The sequence below is a fragment of the Macaca fascicularis genome, chromosome 3 (assembly GCF_037993035.2).
Source record: "Macaca fascicularis isolate 582-1 chromosome 3, T2T-MFA8v1.1".
Classification (NCBI taxonomy): domain Eukaryota; kingdom Metazoa; phylum Chordata; class Mammalia; order Primates; family Cercopithecidae; genus Macaca; species Macaca fascicularis.
In genome coordinates, this window is record NC_088377.1 from 10,713,607 (window position 1) to 10,732,088 (window position 18,482).

At 47.8% G+C, this 18,482-nt stretch overlaps 1 protein-coding gene across 4 annotated transcripts in view; it reads right to left on the reverse strand.

Moving 5' to 3' along the window:
- The window catches only part of DOP1B (DOP1 leucine zipper like protein B), a 123,384-nt gene that overhangs the window by 28,576 nt on the left and 76,326 nt on the right, over positions 1-18,482 (reverse strand). For all 4 annotated transcript variants that reach the window (XR_012432013.1, XM_045387792.2, XM_045387793.2 and 1 more), the window contains exons 18-23: positions 17,371-17,561; positions 10,169-11,798; positions 9,209-9,320; positions 8,266-8,454; positions 5,334-5,456; positions 3,761-3,898 (exon numbers count right to left, since the gene is read on the reverse strand). Coding sequence is in view for 3 of the 4 variants with exons in the window: in XM_045387792.2 (XP_045243727.2) it covers positions 3,761-3,898; positions 5,334-5,456; positions 8,266-8,454; positions 9,209-9,320; positions 10,169-11,798; positions 17,371-17,561 (2,383 nt within the window). In the remaining variant the exon portion in view is untranslated. The remainder of the gene's footprint in view (positions 1-3,760; positions 3,899-5,333; positions 5,457-8,265; positions 8,455-9,208; positions 9,321-10,168; positions 11,799-17,370; positions 17,562-18,482) is intronic.

The following is an 18,482-nucleotide window of genomic DNA, read 5'->3' on the forward strand; positions in this document are numbered from 1 at the left end:
ATCTATCTACCTACCTACATCTATCTACCTACCTGCATCTATCTACCTACCTACCTACCTACATCTACCTACCTACCTACCTACTTCTATCAATCAATCAATCAATCTATCTATCTATCTACCTACCTACCTATCTGTCTTCCTGCCTACCTCCCTATTTTTTTTAATGTGTTTCTGTCCAGTTCTTGGTTCGTAACTCCTGCCCTCCTTTTACCTGTCCCAAGGCAGGACTCTAATCTGACTATGGTTCATAAGACTCTCATTCTGGGGAGGGTCCTGTCCCACACCCTGGAGGAAGGAGTGCTGTGCAGACAGGCCAAGAAGAATCTGAACAGGCAGGCCCTACTGGGTTTCCCCAGTCACTGTATTAAGTATTAGATCACATTCTTTTTGTCCAATCACATTTCGACCCGGTTGTCCATGCTTTAGTCATGCCCATCCAGTGAAGTTTCCATAAGAGGCCCAAGAGGACTGGGTTTGGTGAGCTTCTGGAGAGCAGAGCACATGAAGGTTCTGTGCCCACGGAGGGTGTGGGAGCTCCGCACCTCTTCCCCCATGCCTCGCCCTATGCACCCCTTCATCTGTATCCTTAGTAGTGGCCTTTATAATAAACCAGTAAACGTGTTTCTGGAGTTCTGCAAGCTGCTCTGACAAATTAATTGAACCCAAAGAAGGGGTTCGTGGGAATCCCAACTTGAAGCTAGTCAGTCAGAAGTTCCAGAGGCCCGGACTCATGACTGGTGTCTGAAGTTGAGGGTGCTCTTGGGACTGAGTCCTTACCCTGTGGGATCTGACACTGTCTCCAAGCAGATAGAGTAGGAATTGAATTGGAGGACACCCAACTGGTGTCCACTGCGGACTCAACTGCTTGCCTGCTGGTGGGGAGAACTCCCCGCATATCTGCGGTAAGAGGTCTTCTGTGTTGATTGTTATGTTGTTGAGGGAGGACACAGTTGAGTTTCTTTTTTTTTCCCCCAGATATAGAACTGTGTTAGTCCTCTTGTGACTGGCTTACTTCATTCAACTTAATGTCTTCAAGGTTCATCCATGTCGCCAGGCGCGAGGGCTCACGCCTGTAATCCCAGCACTTTGGGAGGCCAAGGCGGGCGGATCACGAGGTCAAGAGATCGAGACCATCCTGGCCAACACAGTGAAACCCCATCTCTACTAAAAATACAAAAAATTAGCCGGGTGCAGTGGCAGGCATCTGTACTCCCAGGTACTCGGGAGGCTGAGGCAGGAGAATGGCATGAACCCAGGAGGCAGAGCTTGCAGTGAGCCAAGATTGTGCCACGGCACTCCAGCCTGGGCAACAGAGCAAGACTCCATCTCAAAAAAAAAAAAAGGTTCATCCATGTTAAGGATCTGACATCCATGTTGTAGCACGTGTCAGAATTTCATTCCTGTTAAAGCTGAGTACTAACCCACTACATGCACAGATCTCACTTTGTTATCTGTGCACCCACTGATACACACATGGATTGCTTCTGCCTTTTGGCTGCTGTGAATAATGCTGCTATGAACATCAGCACACAAATATCTGTTCAAGTAAAGCTATATTTTTTAATAATCACTTTTCCATTGCACAAATTTTCTTTTTTGTGGACAGGGTCTCACTCTGTCACCTAGGCTGGAGTGCAATGGCTCCATCATAGCTCACTACAGCCTCATACTCGTGTGCTCAACTGATCCTCCTGCCTCAGCCTCCCAAATAGCTGGGGCTACAAGTGTGCACTACCACCCCCAGCTAATTTTTTAATTTATTGTAGAGACGGTGTCTCCCTACGTTGCCCAGGCTGGTCTTGAACTCCTGGACTAATGTGCTAGGATTACAGGCATGAGCCACCATGCCCAGGTCCCCTAATTTTCATTTAGATTATTCTTAAATTTTTGCTAACTGTATGATTTTAAATTGTTTGACAGAAGGCAATTATTTCAAGATTGAAATAAATCCCTGGTTTTTATTAACTTAAGAGCAAAATGGCTCTGCTGCTTTCAATGATGAAGTCTGCTTTGGTAAAAACAAAAACAGAAGACTCTAAGGGAATGCAAATATTAAACCACACAGCTTGCCCTGTTTTAAATCCACTGTGTATAACTGAAGAAGCTCTCTAGACGACATGGGCCCTCCAGGCTGCTGTAATGAAATTGAGCAGAAAAATTACAAGGAACTTCTTGGTTCAATGACATCACCCTGAAGGTTTCTGTTTCACAGCAGCCAGATGAAATCTCTTTCTCAGAGTGTCTATCATGACTTATGTTCTCTGACATTTATTTTCTACTTTTATAAAAAATTATGCAGCCAGGCATGGTGGCTCTCGCCCGTAATCCCAGCACTTTGGGAGGCCGAGGCGGGAGGATTGCTTGAGTCTAGTAGTTCCAGACCAGTCTGGGCAACATGGCAAACCCCGTCACTACAAAAAATATAAAAATTAGTCAGGCGTGGTGGTGTGCACGTGTGGTCTCAGCTACTTGAGAAGATCACTTGAGCGTGGGGAGGTCGAGGCTATGGTGAGCTGTGATTGTGCCACTGCACTGCAGCCTGGATGACAAAGTGAGACTTCCATGCACCTCCACTCCCAGCTACCCAGGAGGCCGAGGCACAAGAATCACTTGAGCCCAGGAGGCAGAGGTTGCAGTGACTTGAGATCGCACCACTGCACTCCAGCCTGGATGACAGTGTGAGACTCTGTCTCAAAAAAAAAAAAAAAAAAAGGTACGCAAATTTTAGTTTGCCCTTGACAAAGACTCTCTCCTTGAGCTGACTCTAGCTAGGCTCCTCTGAGCCCTCTGCTTGACAAATGATTCTGTCCACCCCCACACCAAGGGACTTGAGCAAACACCACCAGCATGGATCCCTAGGATGGGGACACCAGTCCTCTTCAAACGCCTGCCCAAGAAAGCTCAAGGTTGCCAAAGAATTTGCTGTTTGTTCCTGCCAACACCTGCAGAGAGGCCCCTGACCTCCCTTTCTCAGAGCATTTTAAGTTTACAATGATAAATACTTTCTCTGTCCCTTTGAGATGTGTATGTGTCTCCCACAGCCTAGGAATGTGTTTCTCAAGGACCTGGGAGCCATCCCTTTGAAATAGAATCACTGAGAAAGACAGAGTCTTGATCTCCCAGCCTCTGTGGGAGGGTAGGAGCCTCATTTGGATAAGCCCCAGTTAGCAAACCCAGATGGCCTAATCACATCTATGGACTGAGCAGCCTCCCTGCCTGCTCTTTTGTAATTTTCTACTTCTCCAACTCTCCTTAAATCCCTGCTCCTTCTCCTCCCTCCTCCCTCATCCTTTCCCAGTCATCTCCACACAAATCTAAACTGAACCCAGCACTTCCCCTTACCGCAGTGGTTACTGAATCACATTTGTCTTTACCACCTTTCACTAGAGTCTGGTTTTGTTCCTCTTTGACATCTTTACAGCTGCAAGTTCCTTAAGGCAGGTGCCCTTTCCCCTTTCTAAAGATTTTATTCCATTTAGTGCCCAGAAGGCGTGTACCAGGCAGTGTCCTCAGCAGCAGGGTACAAGGATGAGAGCCCCTGACCTCAGGCAGTTCCCACCTTAAAAAAGGAGCACCAAATCTTCATAGGTCTCCCCCAAAGCACAGCAAACAGCACCTCCACTTCACTACCCCAAGCAGTCCCACTCACTCTTGTTACCTATCTTTCCCTCCCAAACACAATTTATAAGGAAGTAGAGTTATGACGAATGCCACCCACTCATCTACAGAAGCCTAGAGGACTCCCCAGTCTCCTTACCTCGTCACCCCCTTTGACTTGGGGTGGCCTCTTCACCACCTCCTTCACCAGGTGCAGCAACGTGTCAGTCTGCAGGGTGCTGAGTGCACACACCAAGTCGACAAGGGTCAGCTGGGATGCACTCGCCGCTGGGATAATCTGCCAAGAAAAAAAAAATTCCTTGAAAGCTTAAATAAGGATGATGTACAAAAAGTATTCTATAGTAGCCGTCCCTGGAGAAATCAATCTGCTTTCATCTTTTTTTTTTTTTTTTTTTTTTGAGACAGAGTCTTGCTCTGTCACCCAGGCTGGAGTGCAGTGGCGTGATCTCGGCTCACTGCAACCTCTGCCTCCCAGGTTTAAGCGATTCTCCTGCCTCAGCCTCCTGAGTAGCTGGGATTACAGATGCCCACCAACATGCCTGGCTAATTTTTGTATTTTTAGTAGAGACAGGGTTTCGCCATGTTGGCCAGGCTGGTCTCAAACTCCTGATCTCAGGTGATCTGCCCGCCTGGGTCTCCCAAAGTGCTGGGATTACAGGTGTGAGCCACCACGCCCAGTCTGTTTTAATCTCTTAAACAAACATTTCCTATTGAACTAAGTAAAGGCTCCACCCATGGGAACAACATAATTTGATACAAATTAGGAATAAAAGGTGCAGTCCCTGATGGGGCTGTAATAGTGGTATGTTTGAATTTAGTAGAAAGCATTTTAGAAACAAATATACTAAATTTGAAGGAAACAAGAGGTGGAATAAAAAATACGAAGACAGGAAGGAAAAACAGATAAACCAGCCTCCCATTTGCTGGGCTTGGAAGGAAAGGCCTGGTATGGGAGGCATATTTTTGATGACATAAGTCTGCACACCCTGGTCACGGGCATTTGGAAGAACAACAACTAGTGCCAGGCTCCTCACCAGGGAAGGAGCCCACAGGCGCTCAGGAGGGTGGCATCGGACACCGACCACTGACCCTTCCTCAGAGAACAGATGCCCATGTCAGCCACAGAGGCTGAGCACTGGGGGAGTGTCCAGGAGGTGCAGCAGCAGACCCTGAGCAGGGGATGGAGCAGGGGTGGGAGGGAATAAAGAGGACTGAGGTTGAAAAAGGTAGGCCAACCCCTGCAGGACTTCATGGTGGACCAGTCAAGTGGATAAAGAATGGGCAAAATGCAAACTGAAATTAATCTTTGGGCTCACGCCTGTAATCCCAGCACCTTGGGAGGCCAAGGTGGGCGGATCACGAGGTCAGGAGTACGAGACCAGCTTGGCCAACATGGTGAAACCCTGTCTCTACTAAAAAATACAAAAATTAGCTGGCCATGGTGGTGGGCACCTACAATTCCAGTTACTTGGGAGGCTGAGGCAGGAGAATCGCTTGAACCCAGGAGGTGGAGGTTGCAGCAAGCCAAGATCCCACCACTGCACTCCAGCCTGGGTGACAAGAGAGAGACTCCATCTCAAATCGATAAAATGATTAAATCAACTCAATAGTTTCCCATGCTGGCCTCCAATGTCACCTTTGATTCCACATGATTCTGTGGTATTTCTTTGTCACGGTAAGTTTAACTGCTCCTCTAACTTTTTAAACTTTACCTTCATCTTACTGTGACGCTGGGCTTTCTTTCTGCTCCACACTGCCGCAACAGCTGCTGTCAACTGAACCCCAAGATGGGCCGTCAAGGGGTTTAAGAAGTCTAAAATTTTCTGTCTTATGGTCTAGAAAATAGGAAAAAAAAAGTTACTGTGGGGTAATATTGGGGCTACGGCATCCTATACATTGAACCAGCACCTGCTGTCCATTCCCGAGATCAAAGACCCTGTCATGTTCGTGCCCAATGCTGTGCTGAGGTGCTTCCCTGACGGGCGGATCCCAGCAAAGGGAGGAATCAGAACCCTTTCCGGAAGGAGTCGGATGTGTGATGGTGGCGTGTCATGCCGGGGGGAAGGAGCAGTGAGCGGCCAAGGTGGAGAGACGGACGGCCAGCTCGACTGGCCAGGTGGAAAGAGCGGGGGCCAGCTCGATTGGCCAGGTGGAGAGATGGACGGCCAGCTCGATTGGCCAGGTGGAGAGACGGATGGCCAGCTTATTGGCCAGGTGGAGAGACGGACAGCCAGCTCCATTAGCCAGGTGGAGAGACGGATGGCCAGCTTATTGGCCAGGTGGAGAGACGGACGGCCAGCTTATTGGCCAGGTGGAAAGAGCGAGGGCCAGCTCGATTGGCCAGGAGCATCTCGGGAGATGATGAGTTTCATCCTTGCTGCTGTGAACACAGCAGGGGTCTTGCAGGAAGGCTGACAAGGCTTTGCAGCACTGTTTCCATCTGGAAATCCCACAGCCTCAGCTTGACTCCATCAGCTGCGGAAGGGCTTATATTCATTAGGAAAGTACTTGCTCAATTTCCAGAAATAAGCACCATTTAACTAATTTTATCATGTAATCAATTTAATTAAACCTGTAACATGGTCCCGATGTCACTCACCACCTTCCGCTTTGCTACTGATGAATTTCTCTGTGTTCCTGCCACGTTCCTCGCTCTGTAAATCCTGCTGCTCTCCCAGCCTGAAATGCCCACCCTAGTTAAATCCTCTCCACCTGGGGCCTCAGCTAAGTCACGCTGCCTCAGGAACCCCAGACCAGGCCAGGGCTCCTGTTCACACATTCTCAGGAAACCCTGCGTTTCTCTGAAGCCTTGCTCACATCGTTATTACACCGCCAGTTAATGTCTGCCACAGCCAGGGGCAGGGACTTCATCTCTCTTGTCCCCTGGTAAAGCAAGAGAGCCTGGTGCTTGGCAGCAGGCACAAAACGTCTTGTCGAAGGGACGGATTTACCCAGTGCTTCCTGTGTCAACTGCCCATGTTTATTCCACATTAGATACAACTGAGCCAGCATGGAGCTGTCCCCTCCTTTCCACCATGGTTTCCGCTCTAGAGGGACTAATGGGGGATCCCGCTCCTCGGCCCTGAGTTCCTCAGGGAGGGCTAAGAGTTAAGTGCCTAATGAGCATCAGCCTTTATCGTAATTACTCTTCCCACCAACCCATGAGGATAGGATGCTAGCCACAGCCTGGTTTAACAGAAGAGGAAATGGAGGCTCAGAAAGGCTGAGTGCTACAGGAAGTTCCTCTAAAAAAGGTTTAGAAAATCTTTTCTTTCTGAGTGAGAAAAAAGGTTTTCTGAATCTTTTTAAGAGCAGGTTCTTGTAGAAGCTTGAAATACAGAATTCCCTTCTAGGGCACCCTTGGAATCGACAGAATGTCTGGAGGCCACCTGTGCACCATGGTACCTAAACGCAGGATGGCAAGGCTCATCCCTGAGGCCACAGATGGCACCTGGGGGCACTCAACTGATGTCAGATGTGGCAGATAATTCTGAGACACCACGCACAGTAACACAGATGGTGAGCGACCGAGTCCTGCGCCTACGGCCTTCTGAGGCAGACACTGAAAATGGAAGAAGACTAAACTATAATATAAATATTCATGGTTGTACATTTTTGGTTTAAGAACTCAAAGGCACCCTGACATTCCATACTGATGGGGCCATGTTTGACAGGCACCACTAAAAGCAGAACAGAGATGAGCTGTCCAGCAGAAATGCTTTAGAGACTCAAGACTTGGGTCTCTAAATCATTTAGAGGTGAGGACCTAGGTACCCCCGCCTTGAACCACTGGAGACTATTTTTTTTGAGACAGGGTCTCACTGTCGCCCAGGCTGGAGTGCACTGGCATGATCTCAGCTCACTTCAACCTCCACCTCCTGGGCTCAAGCAATCCTCTTGCCTCGGCCTCCTGAATAGCTGGGACTACAGGCGCCTGCCACCATATCCAGCTAATTTTTGTATTTTTTGTAGAGATGGGGTTTTGCCATGTTGGCCAGGCTGGTCTCGAACTCCTGAGCTCAAGCATCACCCATCTTGGCCTCCCAAAGTGCTGGGATTACAAGCATAAGCCACCATGCCTAGCTCTAGAGATTTTATTTATTTATTTATTTATTATTATTTTTGAGATGGGGTTTTGCTCTGTTGCCCACACTGGAGTGCAGTGGTGTGATCTTGGCTCACTGGGTTCCAGCGATTCTCCTGCCTCGGCCTCCTGAGTAGCTGGGATTACAGACACGTGCTACCACACATGGCTAATTTTTGTATTTTTAGTATAGACAGGGTTTCACCATGTTGGCCAGGCTGTTCTTGAACTCCCGACCTCAGGTGATCCATCCGCCTGGGCCTCCCAAAGTTCTGAGATTACAGGTGTGAGCCACTGTGCCCAGCCAAGGCTTTATGTTTAACTACAAAATAAGGTGAATGGAAAATTAGAAGAAAGCAGGCTGAAACCACTCGGACTCCTCCATTTAAGGTGTAGGAAACTTACTGATAACAAACGAACCAGAGATTTCTACTTCTGACCTCTGACGTGGGTTTCATCGAGCACATCTGTTGATTATGCACACTTTCCTGTACATATTTATTTTGGGTGGAACAATACAAGACCAAGTAAATGACAGAACTACACAGACATCCTCTTACTTTGGTGGTTTTAAAGTAAACGGAAGAGGATCCCTTTGTGGCCCCCAGGAGATCGACAGGTCTCTTTTGAGTCTCCTCCTTTCTGAGAACATTCCAGAGAAGGGCCATGGTGTTAACAGTTCGAGGCAGCTCTTCCAAGATGGCATTTCTGGCATTCCTCAAGTTGGCAGGATCACCTGTGGCCATGGTCTAAAAATTAAAATGAATACATGAGGCCGGCTTTGTCTATGGAATGGTTTTTCTTCCCACAAGGGCAGCAGTGCTGGCGGGATTAAGTCTGGGCTGTTGGACTCTCTTCTAAGCAACTCATACATGTGGTGGTGTGGGAGCAATAAGCTTCCCTGTGCATTTCAACCCATGGTTCTCTTTCACAGAGACAGCTGTGAGTCTGATGTTCCAAATTACAAACTTTTCAACCACTCAACCAAAGTGTTAGATGGATTCTAAGACTTAATCCCACACAGGGTAGAATAACCAAGCTAAAATGTCTGCCAACTCAGATTTCACGAACACTATGACAGAAAGTAAAAAATATGTGGAAAAAGATGACTATAAGCCTAAAAATCAAACAAGTGGCTTTATACGTTATCTCATAGGCTACTGATGGAACAATGGGCAAAGGGCTGGCACAGGTATTGCCAGCAGGAAGAAAACTATGTTTTCATGGCTGACATACAAACATTACTTATACACATGCATTTGCGTTAATTATATACGTGCATTTGCATACGCATTTGCATATATACTTGCATTGCTAACATGTATGCATTTGCATACATGTGTACATGACTTATGTAATATTTGCATACACATTTACATTACTTCCATATGCACATCAGTTACATACATTACATACATACGTTACTTATTTGAAACAGTCATAAACCAAAGACAAAACAATACATGAAAATTGCCTTGAACTCAGGAAAAAAAAAAATTTTACCTTTTTGTTTTGGTTGGCTTGTTCCAAAAGACAAAAATGACTAATAGTCGTCAGACCTTCTAAAAGGGTGAGTGGATAATCTGGAGAAATATTTTCCCTCTTGGAGGTTGTGCTGTGGTGAAGAAAAGAGAAATTGGTTTGAGAATTTTTAAAGAATGAGGCCATAAGGGTTTCTAATCCTACATATAAACACAGGAACTAGAGAGAGATCACCATCTCAAATAAACTGGAGCTCTTGTCATGGAATATCATTATAATAATGTTAACCATCCTTTGTGCAATTTTACATTCATATAGTCACTTTGGAAAAATAGTTTCAATGTTTTAGAATTTCTGTGAAGATGATTCACATTTTTATTTCTGTTTTGCAAAAATAGTAGAGAGCAGCTGACATGCCCTGCAACACTGAGCTAGACTGGATACCTGTGTGGATTTAACATAAAGGATCAGGGCTGGGTACAGTGGCTCACTCTAGCGCCTCAGCACTTTGGGAGGCCAAGGCAGGTGGACTGCCTGAGCTCAGGAGTTCAAGACCAGCCTGGGCAACACGGTGGAATCCCGTCTCTACTAAAATACAAAAAATTAGCCAGGTGTGGCAGCAGGCGCCTGTACTCCCAGCTACTTGGAAGGCTGAGCTAGGAGAATTGCTTGAACCCGGGGGGCAGAGGTTGCAGTGAGCTGAGATCACACCACTGCACTCCAGCCTGGGTGACAGAGACTCCGTGTCAAAAATAAATAAAATAAAATATAATATAATAAATAAAATAAAATATAAAATAAAATAAAATAATATAAAATAAAATATCAGAACATTTAGTTGCCTGCTACCCTTCTCGACAATGCTAAACAGGCTTCTCGGTGGGATGAAATTATCCTCCAACCGACATCTGTGGCAAAACAGTCATTCGTTATAAAAACCATCACTAAAGCAATAAACATGTCACAAAGAGCACAACGCACCTGACAGAGAGCTTCACAGATTCGCTTTCATACTGCTTGACCAAGTCATCCAAGTTTTTGCAAATCTGGACAACAAAGGGTGTCACTGTCCAGCCCAGGGACTTTCCGAAGTAGGGCAAGGAATGCGTGACCAAGCTCACCCAGGCGGGATGCATGCCGTAGCCGTAGGCGGGCTGCAGACCCCTCACCACCGCAGAGACCAGCAGCCCCTGGGAGGTGAGGGGGTGCGGCTGCACGTACTGCAGGGCGCTGATGGCCTGCTGGAAGTTCAGGGCTCTCTGCCACTCCCGGGACAGGTCCGGCTGGTTTTCCCCCTCCTCGTGGGCCCGGCCTAGGTGGTGCTCCAAGACAATCAGCACCTGCAGCAGCTTCAGCAGCTCAATCTGCAGTGGGTGCTCACTCCAGATCTGGTCCTGACCCAAGTTGATGAGACTCTCCTCAAAGAGGCTGTCCTCCGGCAGGGCCCTGCCGTGGTGGGCGGTGGCCAGTCCGTAGCGCTTCTGGCTCGTGTACATGGACGCCGACAGGGAGAGCAGGACGAACTCCTGAACTTTGCACCTCTGCAGCAAGCTGTGGATGAATTCCACGTTCTTCCCTTCCGAAGACTTGGCCACCGAGACCAGTTGCGTCATGATCCTGATCAAAACCTCGACACTTTTGACCTGCACGTCCCGGTTGCCGAGAATGTCTCGGTGCGTCACCTTCAAATAGCAGGGGTAGTAGGAGCGCAGGAAGCTCAGGCAGAGGTAGGTGAGCAGCTCCAGGAGCAGAGAGTGGGGGCACACGTTGGGGGCCTGGGTCTGGAGCTTTCCGTAGAAACTCTGGCCAATAAGGGCCTCCTGGTGGCGAGCCAGGAGGTTGGAGATGAGGTTGAGGTGTGCGGTGGAGCTGGTGTCCATGCTAGTCCTGGACACGGCCTCGATGAACTCCTTAGGGTTGGTTTTGAGCACAGCCTCCAGCACCGAGAAGGCATAGAGGACCCGCCGAGAGTCGTAGGGCTGCAGGTAGAGCAGGATGTGCTTGAACAAGGCCTCGACGGCCTCCTGCCTTTCCCGCTGCTGCTTCAGCAGCCTGGACGTAGTGAGGGCCTGGAGCTCCAAGTCGGCCTCCTCATCGCTGGAGAACGACTCAGAAGCCTGCGTCTTGTCCGAGTCCACCCGCACCAGGCTTAACTTGGCCCCAGCCTTGAAGCTTTCTGACTGGAAGGCCGCCAGCAGGGCCGAGCGCTTGGGGTATGCCCTGCCTCCCATGGGGATGGGCGCACAGCAGTTCTCTTCATTGCTCAGCTCCTGCGGGTCGTGGGAAGGGGAGGAGAAGGAGGACGTGTTCTCGCTGTCCGTGTGGCCGGAGCTCGTGTCTGCGGACTCGGTGTGCTCGCTGCTGTCCGGGGCGCCGTGGGCTGTCCTGTCCGGAAGCTCCACGTAGTAGGGCAGCTCTTCCTCGCTCAGCTCGCCTCGTGGCGGGTACTTCTCGGGCTCCTTCTCCACTTCAGCCCAAATGGCTTCACGGTCCACTGTGGTGAACTGGCTCAGAGGCAGGTGCTCTTCAGAGCCGCTCTCCTGAGGCTCGGGCCCTGCAGATGCTTCTCTGAAAGAGGTTTTTTTCCTGTTAAACCAACGGTGCCAGTCATCTGAAAATGACAAGATGACAAACGACTTTAGAACAGAAGGCTCAGCTGTGACACATTAGCTGTAGGGCGGTCTTTGTCTTAAAGCCAGACAGAAAGATTAGTCTTCCTAAAACTCTCACATGAACCACCACCACCAGAGTCCGGGTTATATTACAGACAAAAGCAGACAAAGGAAGGTGGATAGGTTTTACAGAACGTTCAAGGATGGGATCATTTAGTTACATTGTTATAGTAAACTTAAGTATCATAACTCTTTGGGGGCAGCAATTTTTAAAAACACGTATTATTTTTTCCTAGGAATTCCCTTTCAAGAAATGTATCCTGGCAGGGCGCGGTGGCTCACACCTGTAATCCCAGCAATTGGGAGGCCAAGGCAGGTGGATCACCTGAGGTCAGGAGTTTGAGACCAGCCTGGCCAAAATGATGAAACCCCGTCTCTACTAAAAATACAAAAAGTTAGCTGGGCATGGTGGCGGTCTCCTGTAATCCCAGCTACTCGAGAGGCTGAGGCAGGAGAATCGTTTGAACCCAGGAGGCAGAGGTTGCAGTGAGCTGAAATTGTGCCAGTGAACTCCAGCCTGGGCAACAAGAGCAAAACTCCATCACAAAAAACAAAAAAACAGAAATATATCCTGCAGAAATGTCAGCAGAAGACTTTCAAAGCCATAAGGATGTGGATATTCACCGAAATGCCATGTGTGTATAAAGACAAACTGGAGGCCAGGCGTGGTGGCGTGGTGGCTCATGCCTGTAATCCCAGCACTTTGGGAGCCTAGGCGGGCAGATCACTGGAGGTCAGGAGTTTGAGACCAGCCTGGCCAACATGGAGAAACCCTATCTACTAAAAATACAAAAATTAGCTGGACGTGGTGGTGCGTGCCTGTAGTCCCAGCGTGGGAGGCTAAGACAGGAGAATCACTTGAACCTGAATGACGGAAGTTGCAGTGAGCTGAAATCACACCACTACACTCCAGACTGGGCAAGACTCTGTCTCAAAAGAGCGAGACTCTGTCTCCAAAAAAAAAAAAAAAAAGAAAGAAAGAAAGAAAAAATCAAGCCAGGTACAGTGGATTATGCCTGTAATCCCAATACCGTGGGAGGTCAAGGTAGGAGGATTGTTTGGGAGTCCAAGGTAGGAGGACTGCTTGAGCCCAAGAGTTCCAAACCAGCCTGGGCAACATGGAAAAACACCACCTCTACAAAAAATTTAAAAGCTATCTAGGTATGGTGACACACACTGGTAGTCCCAGCTACTCGGGAGGCTGAGGCTGGAGGGTCTCTTGAGCCCAGGAGTTCGAGACTGCAGTGAGCTATGATGGTGTCACTGCACTCCTGCTTGGGCAACCAAGTGAGACCCCTGTCTCTAGAAAGAAAGGAAAAAAAATCAAGCAGCAGAAGAGTACTGTATAGAATGAGTCCAGTTAGGAGAGAATATGTATAATACACAGCCACTAGGAAAGTCTGGAAGACCACCTGCCAAACCATTAACAATCCCTAGTTCTATCAATGAGCTTTACAAAGGACTTCCATTCAGGTTTTTATGTCCTCATTATTTCCATTTTAAAAATAAGCATGTTGGCTGGGCGTGGTGGCTCAAGCCTGTAATTCCAGCACTTTGGGAGGCCAAGACGGGTGGATCACGAGGTCAGGAGATCGAGACCATCCTGGCGAACACGGTGAAACCCCGTCTCTACTAAAAACTACAAAAAACTAGCCGGGCGAGGTGGCGGGCGCCTGTAGTCCCAGCTACTCGGGAGGCTGAGGCAGGAGAATGGCGGGAACCCAGGAGGCGGAGCTTGCAGTGAGCTGAGATCCGGCCATAGCACTCCAGCCTGGGCAACAGAGCGAGACTCCATCTCAAAAAAAAAAAAAAAAAAAAAAAAAAGCATGTTACTACTTCTATAATCAGAAAACATATGACACTTTTAAATATTCAAGTCTCTTTTAGGAGAAGTCAAACAGGCCACTGACCACTGCCTATTTTTTTTAAAAAAAGAAGTGAGTCAAAAGTCTTTGATATTGCCAAACATTTTTAATAAGCAGTGTTCAATGAATCTATGCCATGAACTGGGCATGGAGGCTCACACCTGTAATTCCAGCACTTTGGGAGGCTGAGGTGGGCGGATCACTTGAGGCCAGGAGTTTGAGACCAGTCTGGCCAACAAGGTGAAACCCCATCTCAACTAAAAATACAAAAATTAGCTGGGCGTGGAGGCACGTGCCTGTAACCCCAGCTACTCAGGAGGCTGAGGCAGGAAAATGGCTTGAACCCGGGAGGCAGAGGTTGCAATGAACCAAGATTGCGCCACTGCACTCCAGCCTGGGCCACAGAGCGAGACTCTATCTTAAAAAAAAAAAAAAAAAAATCTGTCATTCTCATAAGGTTTTTAGGATGATCAAACAAGATAAAGGCACACAAAAGAGCTTTAAAAAAATTCTACATCATGGACATTAAGCAAGATCAAAAATGGAAGAAGAATATCAGAAATTGATGAGCTGCTTGAAGTGCATAGCAGTATTTTAAAAATAGATTTCTACAGGATTACAGAAGTAGGGTAAGGGTAAGCAGGACACTTATTTTTTTCAGAGAAAGAAAATGGCAGAGCAAAGACGTTCTCTCCTACTTGGAGGTGGCAGACTATTTCTGTGGTCATTAGGAAACAGATTAGAGGAAGCAGCAAGGTAGTGCTGGGTGACTTTTAGAGACCAAGGAAGGCTAGGCGCAGTGGCTCACACCTGTAATTCCAGCACTTTGGGAGGCCGAGGCAGGCTTGAGCTCAGGAGTTCAAGACCAGCCTAGCCAACACGGCGAAACCCCCATCTCTACTAAAAATACAAAAATTAAGGCTGGGCATCAGGAGTTCAAGACCCAACCTGGCTAACATGGTGAAACCCCGTTTCTACTAAAAATACAAAACATTAGCTGGCTGTGGTGGCCATCGCCTGTAATCCCAGCTACTCAGGATGCTGAGGCAGGAGAATCGCTTGAACCTGGGAGGCAGAGATTACAGTGACTTGGGATCACGCCACTGCACTCCAGCCTGGGCGACAGAGTGAGACTCTTCTTCTTCTTCTTCAAAAAATAAATAATAATAATAATAATAATAATAATAATAATAATAAAGCCCAAGGAACTATGGAGATAGAGCTTTCCTCTTAAAATAGAAAAGAAATACTAAAAAATGTAGCTGCCATGAATTGTAGCCAAACTTTTAAGAAAGTTCTTTGTTTACACTTCAGTTTTACTTTCTTATAATGTGGAACAATAAAATTTGATAGGGCCTATTTGATAGGGCAGCCAGCTTTTCCCCTAAAGAAAAACCAGAGGTTAGAGGTTTAGGCCAGGAGCCTTATAAAGACAGGAAGCCATTTAATATACCTCTGCTTACTTAGCCGATGGGCTGCTTTTCTCTGTAAGATAAGATTGAGACAGCCAGGAGAGGTGGCTCATGTTGTAATCCCAGCAATTTAGGAGGCCAAGGTGGGCAGATCATTGGGGGTCAGGAGTTCGAGACAAGCCTGACCAACATGGTGAAACCCTGTCTCTACTAAAAATACAAAAAGAAAAAAAAAAAAATTAGCCAGGCGTGGTGGTACATGCCTGTAATCCCAGCTACTCAGGAGGCTGAAGCAGGAGAATCACTTGAACCCGGGAGGTGAAGGCTGCAGTGAGCTGAGATCATGCCACCGCACTCCAGCTTGGGTGACAGAGCAAGACTCTGTCTCACACACAAAAAAAATGATTGAGATAAATACAGGATATTTATAACCCAGCAAGCTTGTTGTGGGAAACTGAGGACTAGAGAGACGGATATGGGAAAATAGGAGGATGTTTATTTTATGCTATGCACTGGCTCAGTGGATTCACATCCAAAAAACCGAGCATTGAACAGAGCGGCGGGGTTTTTACAAGCAGGCTTACAGAAGCAAAACAAAAGCAGTTAATCATATGACAGGTCACGTAATCTATAGCATAACTGATGACTTGGCATAACTTGTGGCCTTGCATAGCTGGTGGCCTTGTAGCTGCATCAAAAGAAAAAACAAAAACCGGCTAAATACAGACATTTGTCCTTTCTTTTCTACTACACCCCTTGTTCCGGAGTTGGGGTGTCTGGAGTCTATTCCTTTGGTTTCAACTTCTCGAACAGCGTTAGCTTGTAACTATCCTTGAAGTGAGCTTGCTAGGCAGAGGAAAACTTGCTCTTCTTTTCTTTTTTTTCTTTTCTTTTTTTTTTGAGATGGAGTCTCACTCTGTGGCCCAGGCTGGAGTGCAGTGGTGCAATCTCAGCTCACTGCAACCTCTGCCTCCCAGGTTCATGCCATTTTCCCGCCTCAGCCTCCCGACTGGCTGGAACTACAGGCAACCGCCACCACGCCCAGCTTAGTTGTTGTATTTTTAGTAGAGACAGGGTTTCACCGTGTTAGCCAGGATGGTCACAGTCACGGGTCACAGGCCTGACCCCGTGATCTGCCCATCTTGGCTTCCCAAAGTGCCAGGATTACAGGGGTGAGCCACCGCCCAGCCCTTCTTTACTTTTTAACCCTTGTCTTGCCACATTCTGGGCCTTGGCTTTCACTTCTTAGACTAGGGCATTACAACCTTCTTATAGCCTTGTCTGTTACTTTTCTTTGAGTGAATGAATGCAGTACTTATTATTGTTATTATTTAAATTTCTGCCTCAAGCTAAACAAACTCACTCAAAGTTTGCAAACCATCCCTTAGAAAATTGGGAAGTCATTAAATACAGCTATTGTAGGAAGTAATGTTAGTTCATAAAATGCATTCGATATTAATCATTGAAGTTTAATTGACTCATCAGGCTTAGTTTTTCTTTTCTTTCCTAATTTCTACCTATATTCTTTTACATTTGTGTTAAAGATGCCTCTGGAAGTTCTCTGAACTGAAAGGTTTATTTCTTCTTCATTTCTGATAATCTGATTAATAGGATTTTATAGTCTAAAAGAATCTTAAAGCACAAAGAGAAAATAAACTACTTACCTTGTAGTTGAAGGTTCACAAATAAAAGTTATTTTATTTATTTATTTATGAATGACAGAGTCTCTCTCTGTCACCCAGGCTGGAGTGCAGTGGTGCCATCTCAGCTCACTGCAATCTCTACCTCCTGGGTTCAGAAGATTCTCCTGCCTCAGCCTCCCAAGTAGCTGGGATTACAGGCATGCGCCACCACACCCAGCTAATTTTTGTATTTTTAGTAGAGACAGGGTTTCACCATGTTGGCCAGGCTGGTCTTGAACTCCTGAACTCTGGTGATCCACCTGCCTCAGCCTCCCACAGTGCTGGGGTTACAGTTGTGAGCCACTATGCCCGGCCAATTTTCCTTAATAACAAAATTATCTGATTTTTCAGTGAAAACAGCAAACCCACTCACTAATAGCTCTAAATGCTAGATCACTGGGTCCTTAAATTGTCGAAGTCCTCACAATTTACAAAGCACCATTTGCATCTAATAAAACTACCTAGTGGGCCTCAGTCCCTCAACGATCACTACTGAGGTCCAGTCCCCTGACCCGTTCCTCCCTCACCCTCGGTCCCATGCAGGCTGCTCACCGGCCGAGTTCTCCTGCTTGAGGCAGTGGATGGAGGTTCTCTGGGTTTTTGGCTGCAGCAGGAGCAGGAGCACGGGTTCGAGGATGCGAGCCACGTCCCCGAGGGAGAGCGCACGCACCAGCCAGCCCTGGGCTGCTGCGCTGATGGCGCCATCCGTGCAGGCCAGGCTGTCCAGCACGACGAACAAGGACCTGCGGTGGGAAACACACTGGTGAGTCTGCTCGCGGCCACCCCTGTGCGCCATGCACCATGGCGGACACTGGGCATAGGGCAGGGTGCCAACACAGGGCCCCCAGGAGCTCCACCCAAGCTGGACTTCCAGACCCAAGTGGATGAGGACAAGGGGGACTCCACTTGGGTTTCACGTTGGAATCACTAGTGGGAGCATTTAAAATCCCAATGCTCAGGCCTCACCCCAAATGGGTTATGTATCTGAGTCTGGGCCTGGGCCCCAGGCATCAGAATCAGCTGGCGTCTCTAAGGCTGAGTGCCTGGCCTCATGCCTAGAGTTTCAGAGGCACTCGGGAAAAGCAATGTGGAGTAGAATGGGCTGCAATCAAGTTCCCCTCTTCAGCATGAGTCAGTGATGGGACAAGCACGCACGCCAATTGTGGTCACTCCCCCAGGGGAGGTTTAGGCCATCTGACCTCCCTGCAAAGTCCCCTCGTAGGGGCATGTTGTAAAAGCTGCACAGGTGATTCCAGGGTATGCCGGGATTCCTCACATCCCAAACAAATTAACAAAATTCCTAACGTGTTCACATGTGTCTGGCCTAAATTCACTTGTTTATGGGAACCACTGGCTGTGCTCGGGGGGGTCATGAGCAGGGGTCAGGTGTTCTTTTTTTGAGATGGAGTTTCGCTCTTGTCACCCAGGCGGAGTGAAGTGGCGCAGTCTTGGTCCACTGCAACTTCCACCTCCCGGGTTCAAGTGATTCTCCCGCCTCAGCCTCCCAAGCAGCTGGAATTACACATGCCCACCCTCATGCCCGGCTAATTTTTGTATTTTTAGTAGAGATGGGGTTTCACCATGTTGGCCAGGCTGGTCTTGAACTCCTGGCCTCAAGTGATCCACCTGCCTTGGCCTCCCAAAGTACTGGAATTACAGGCATG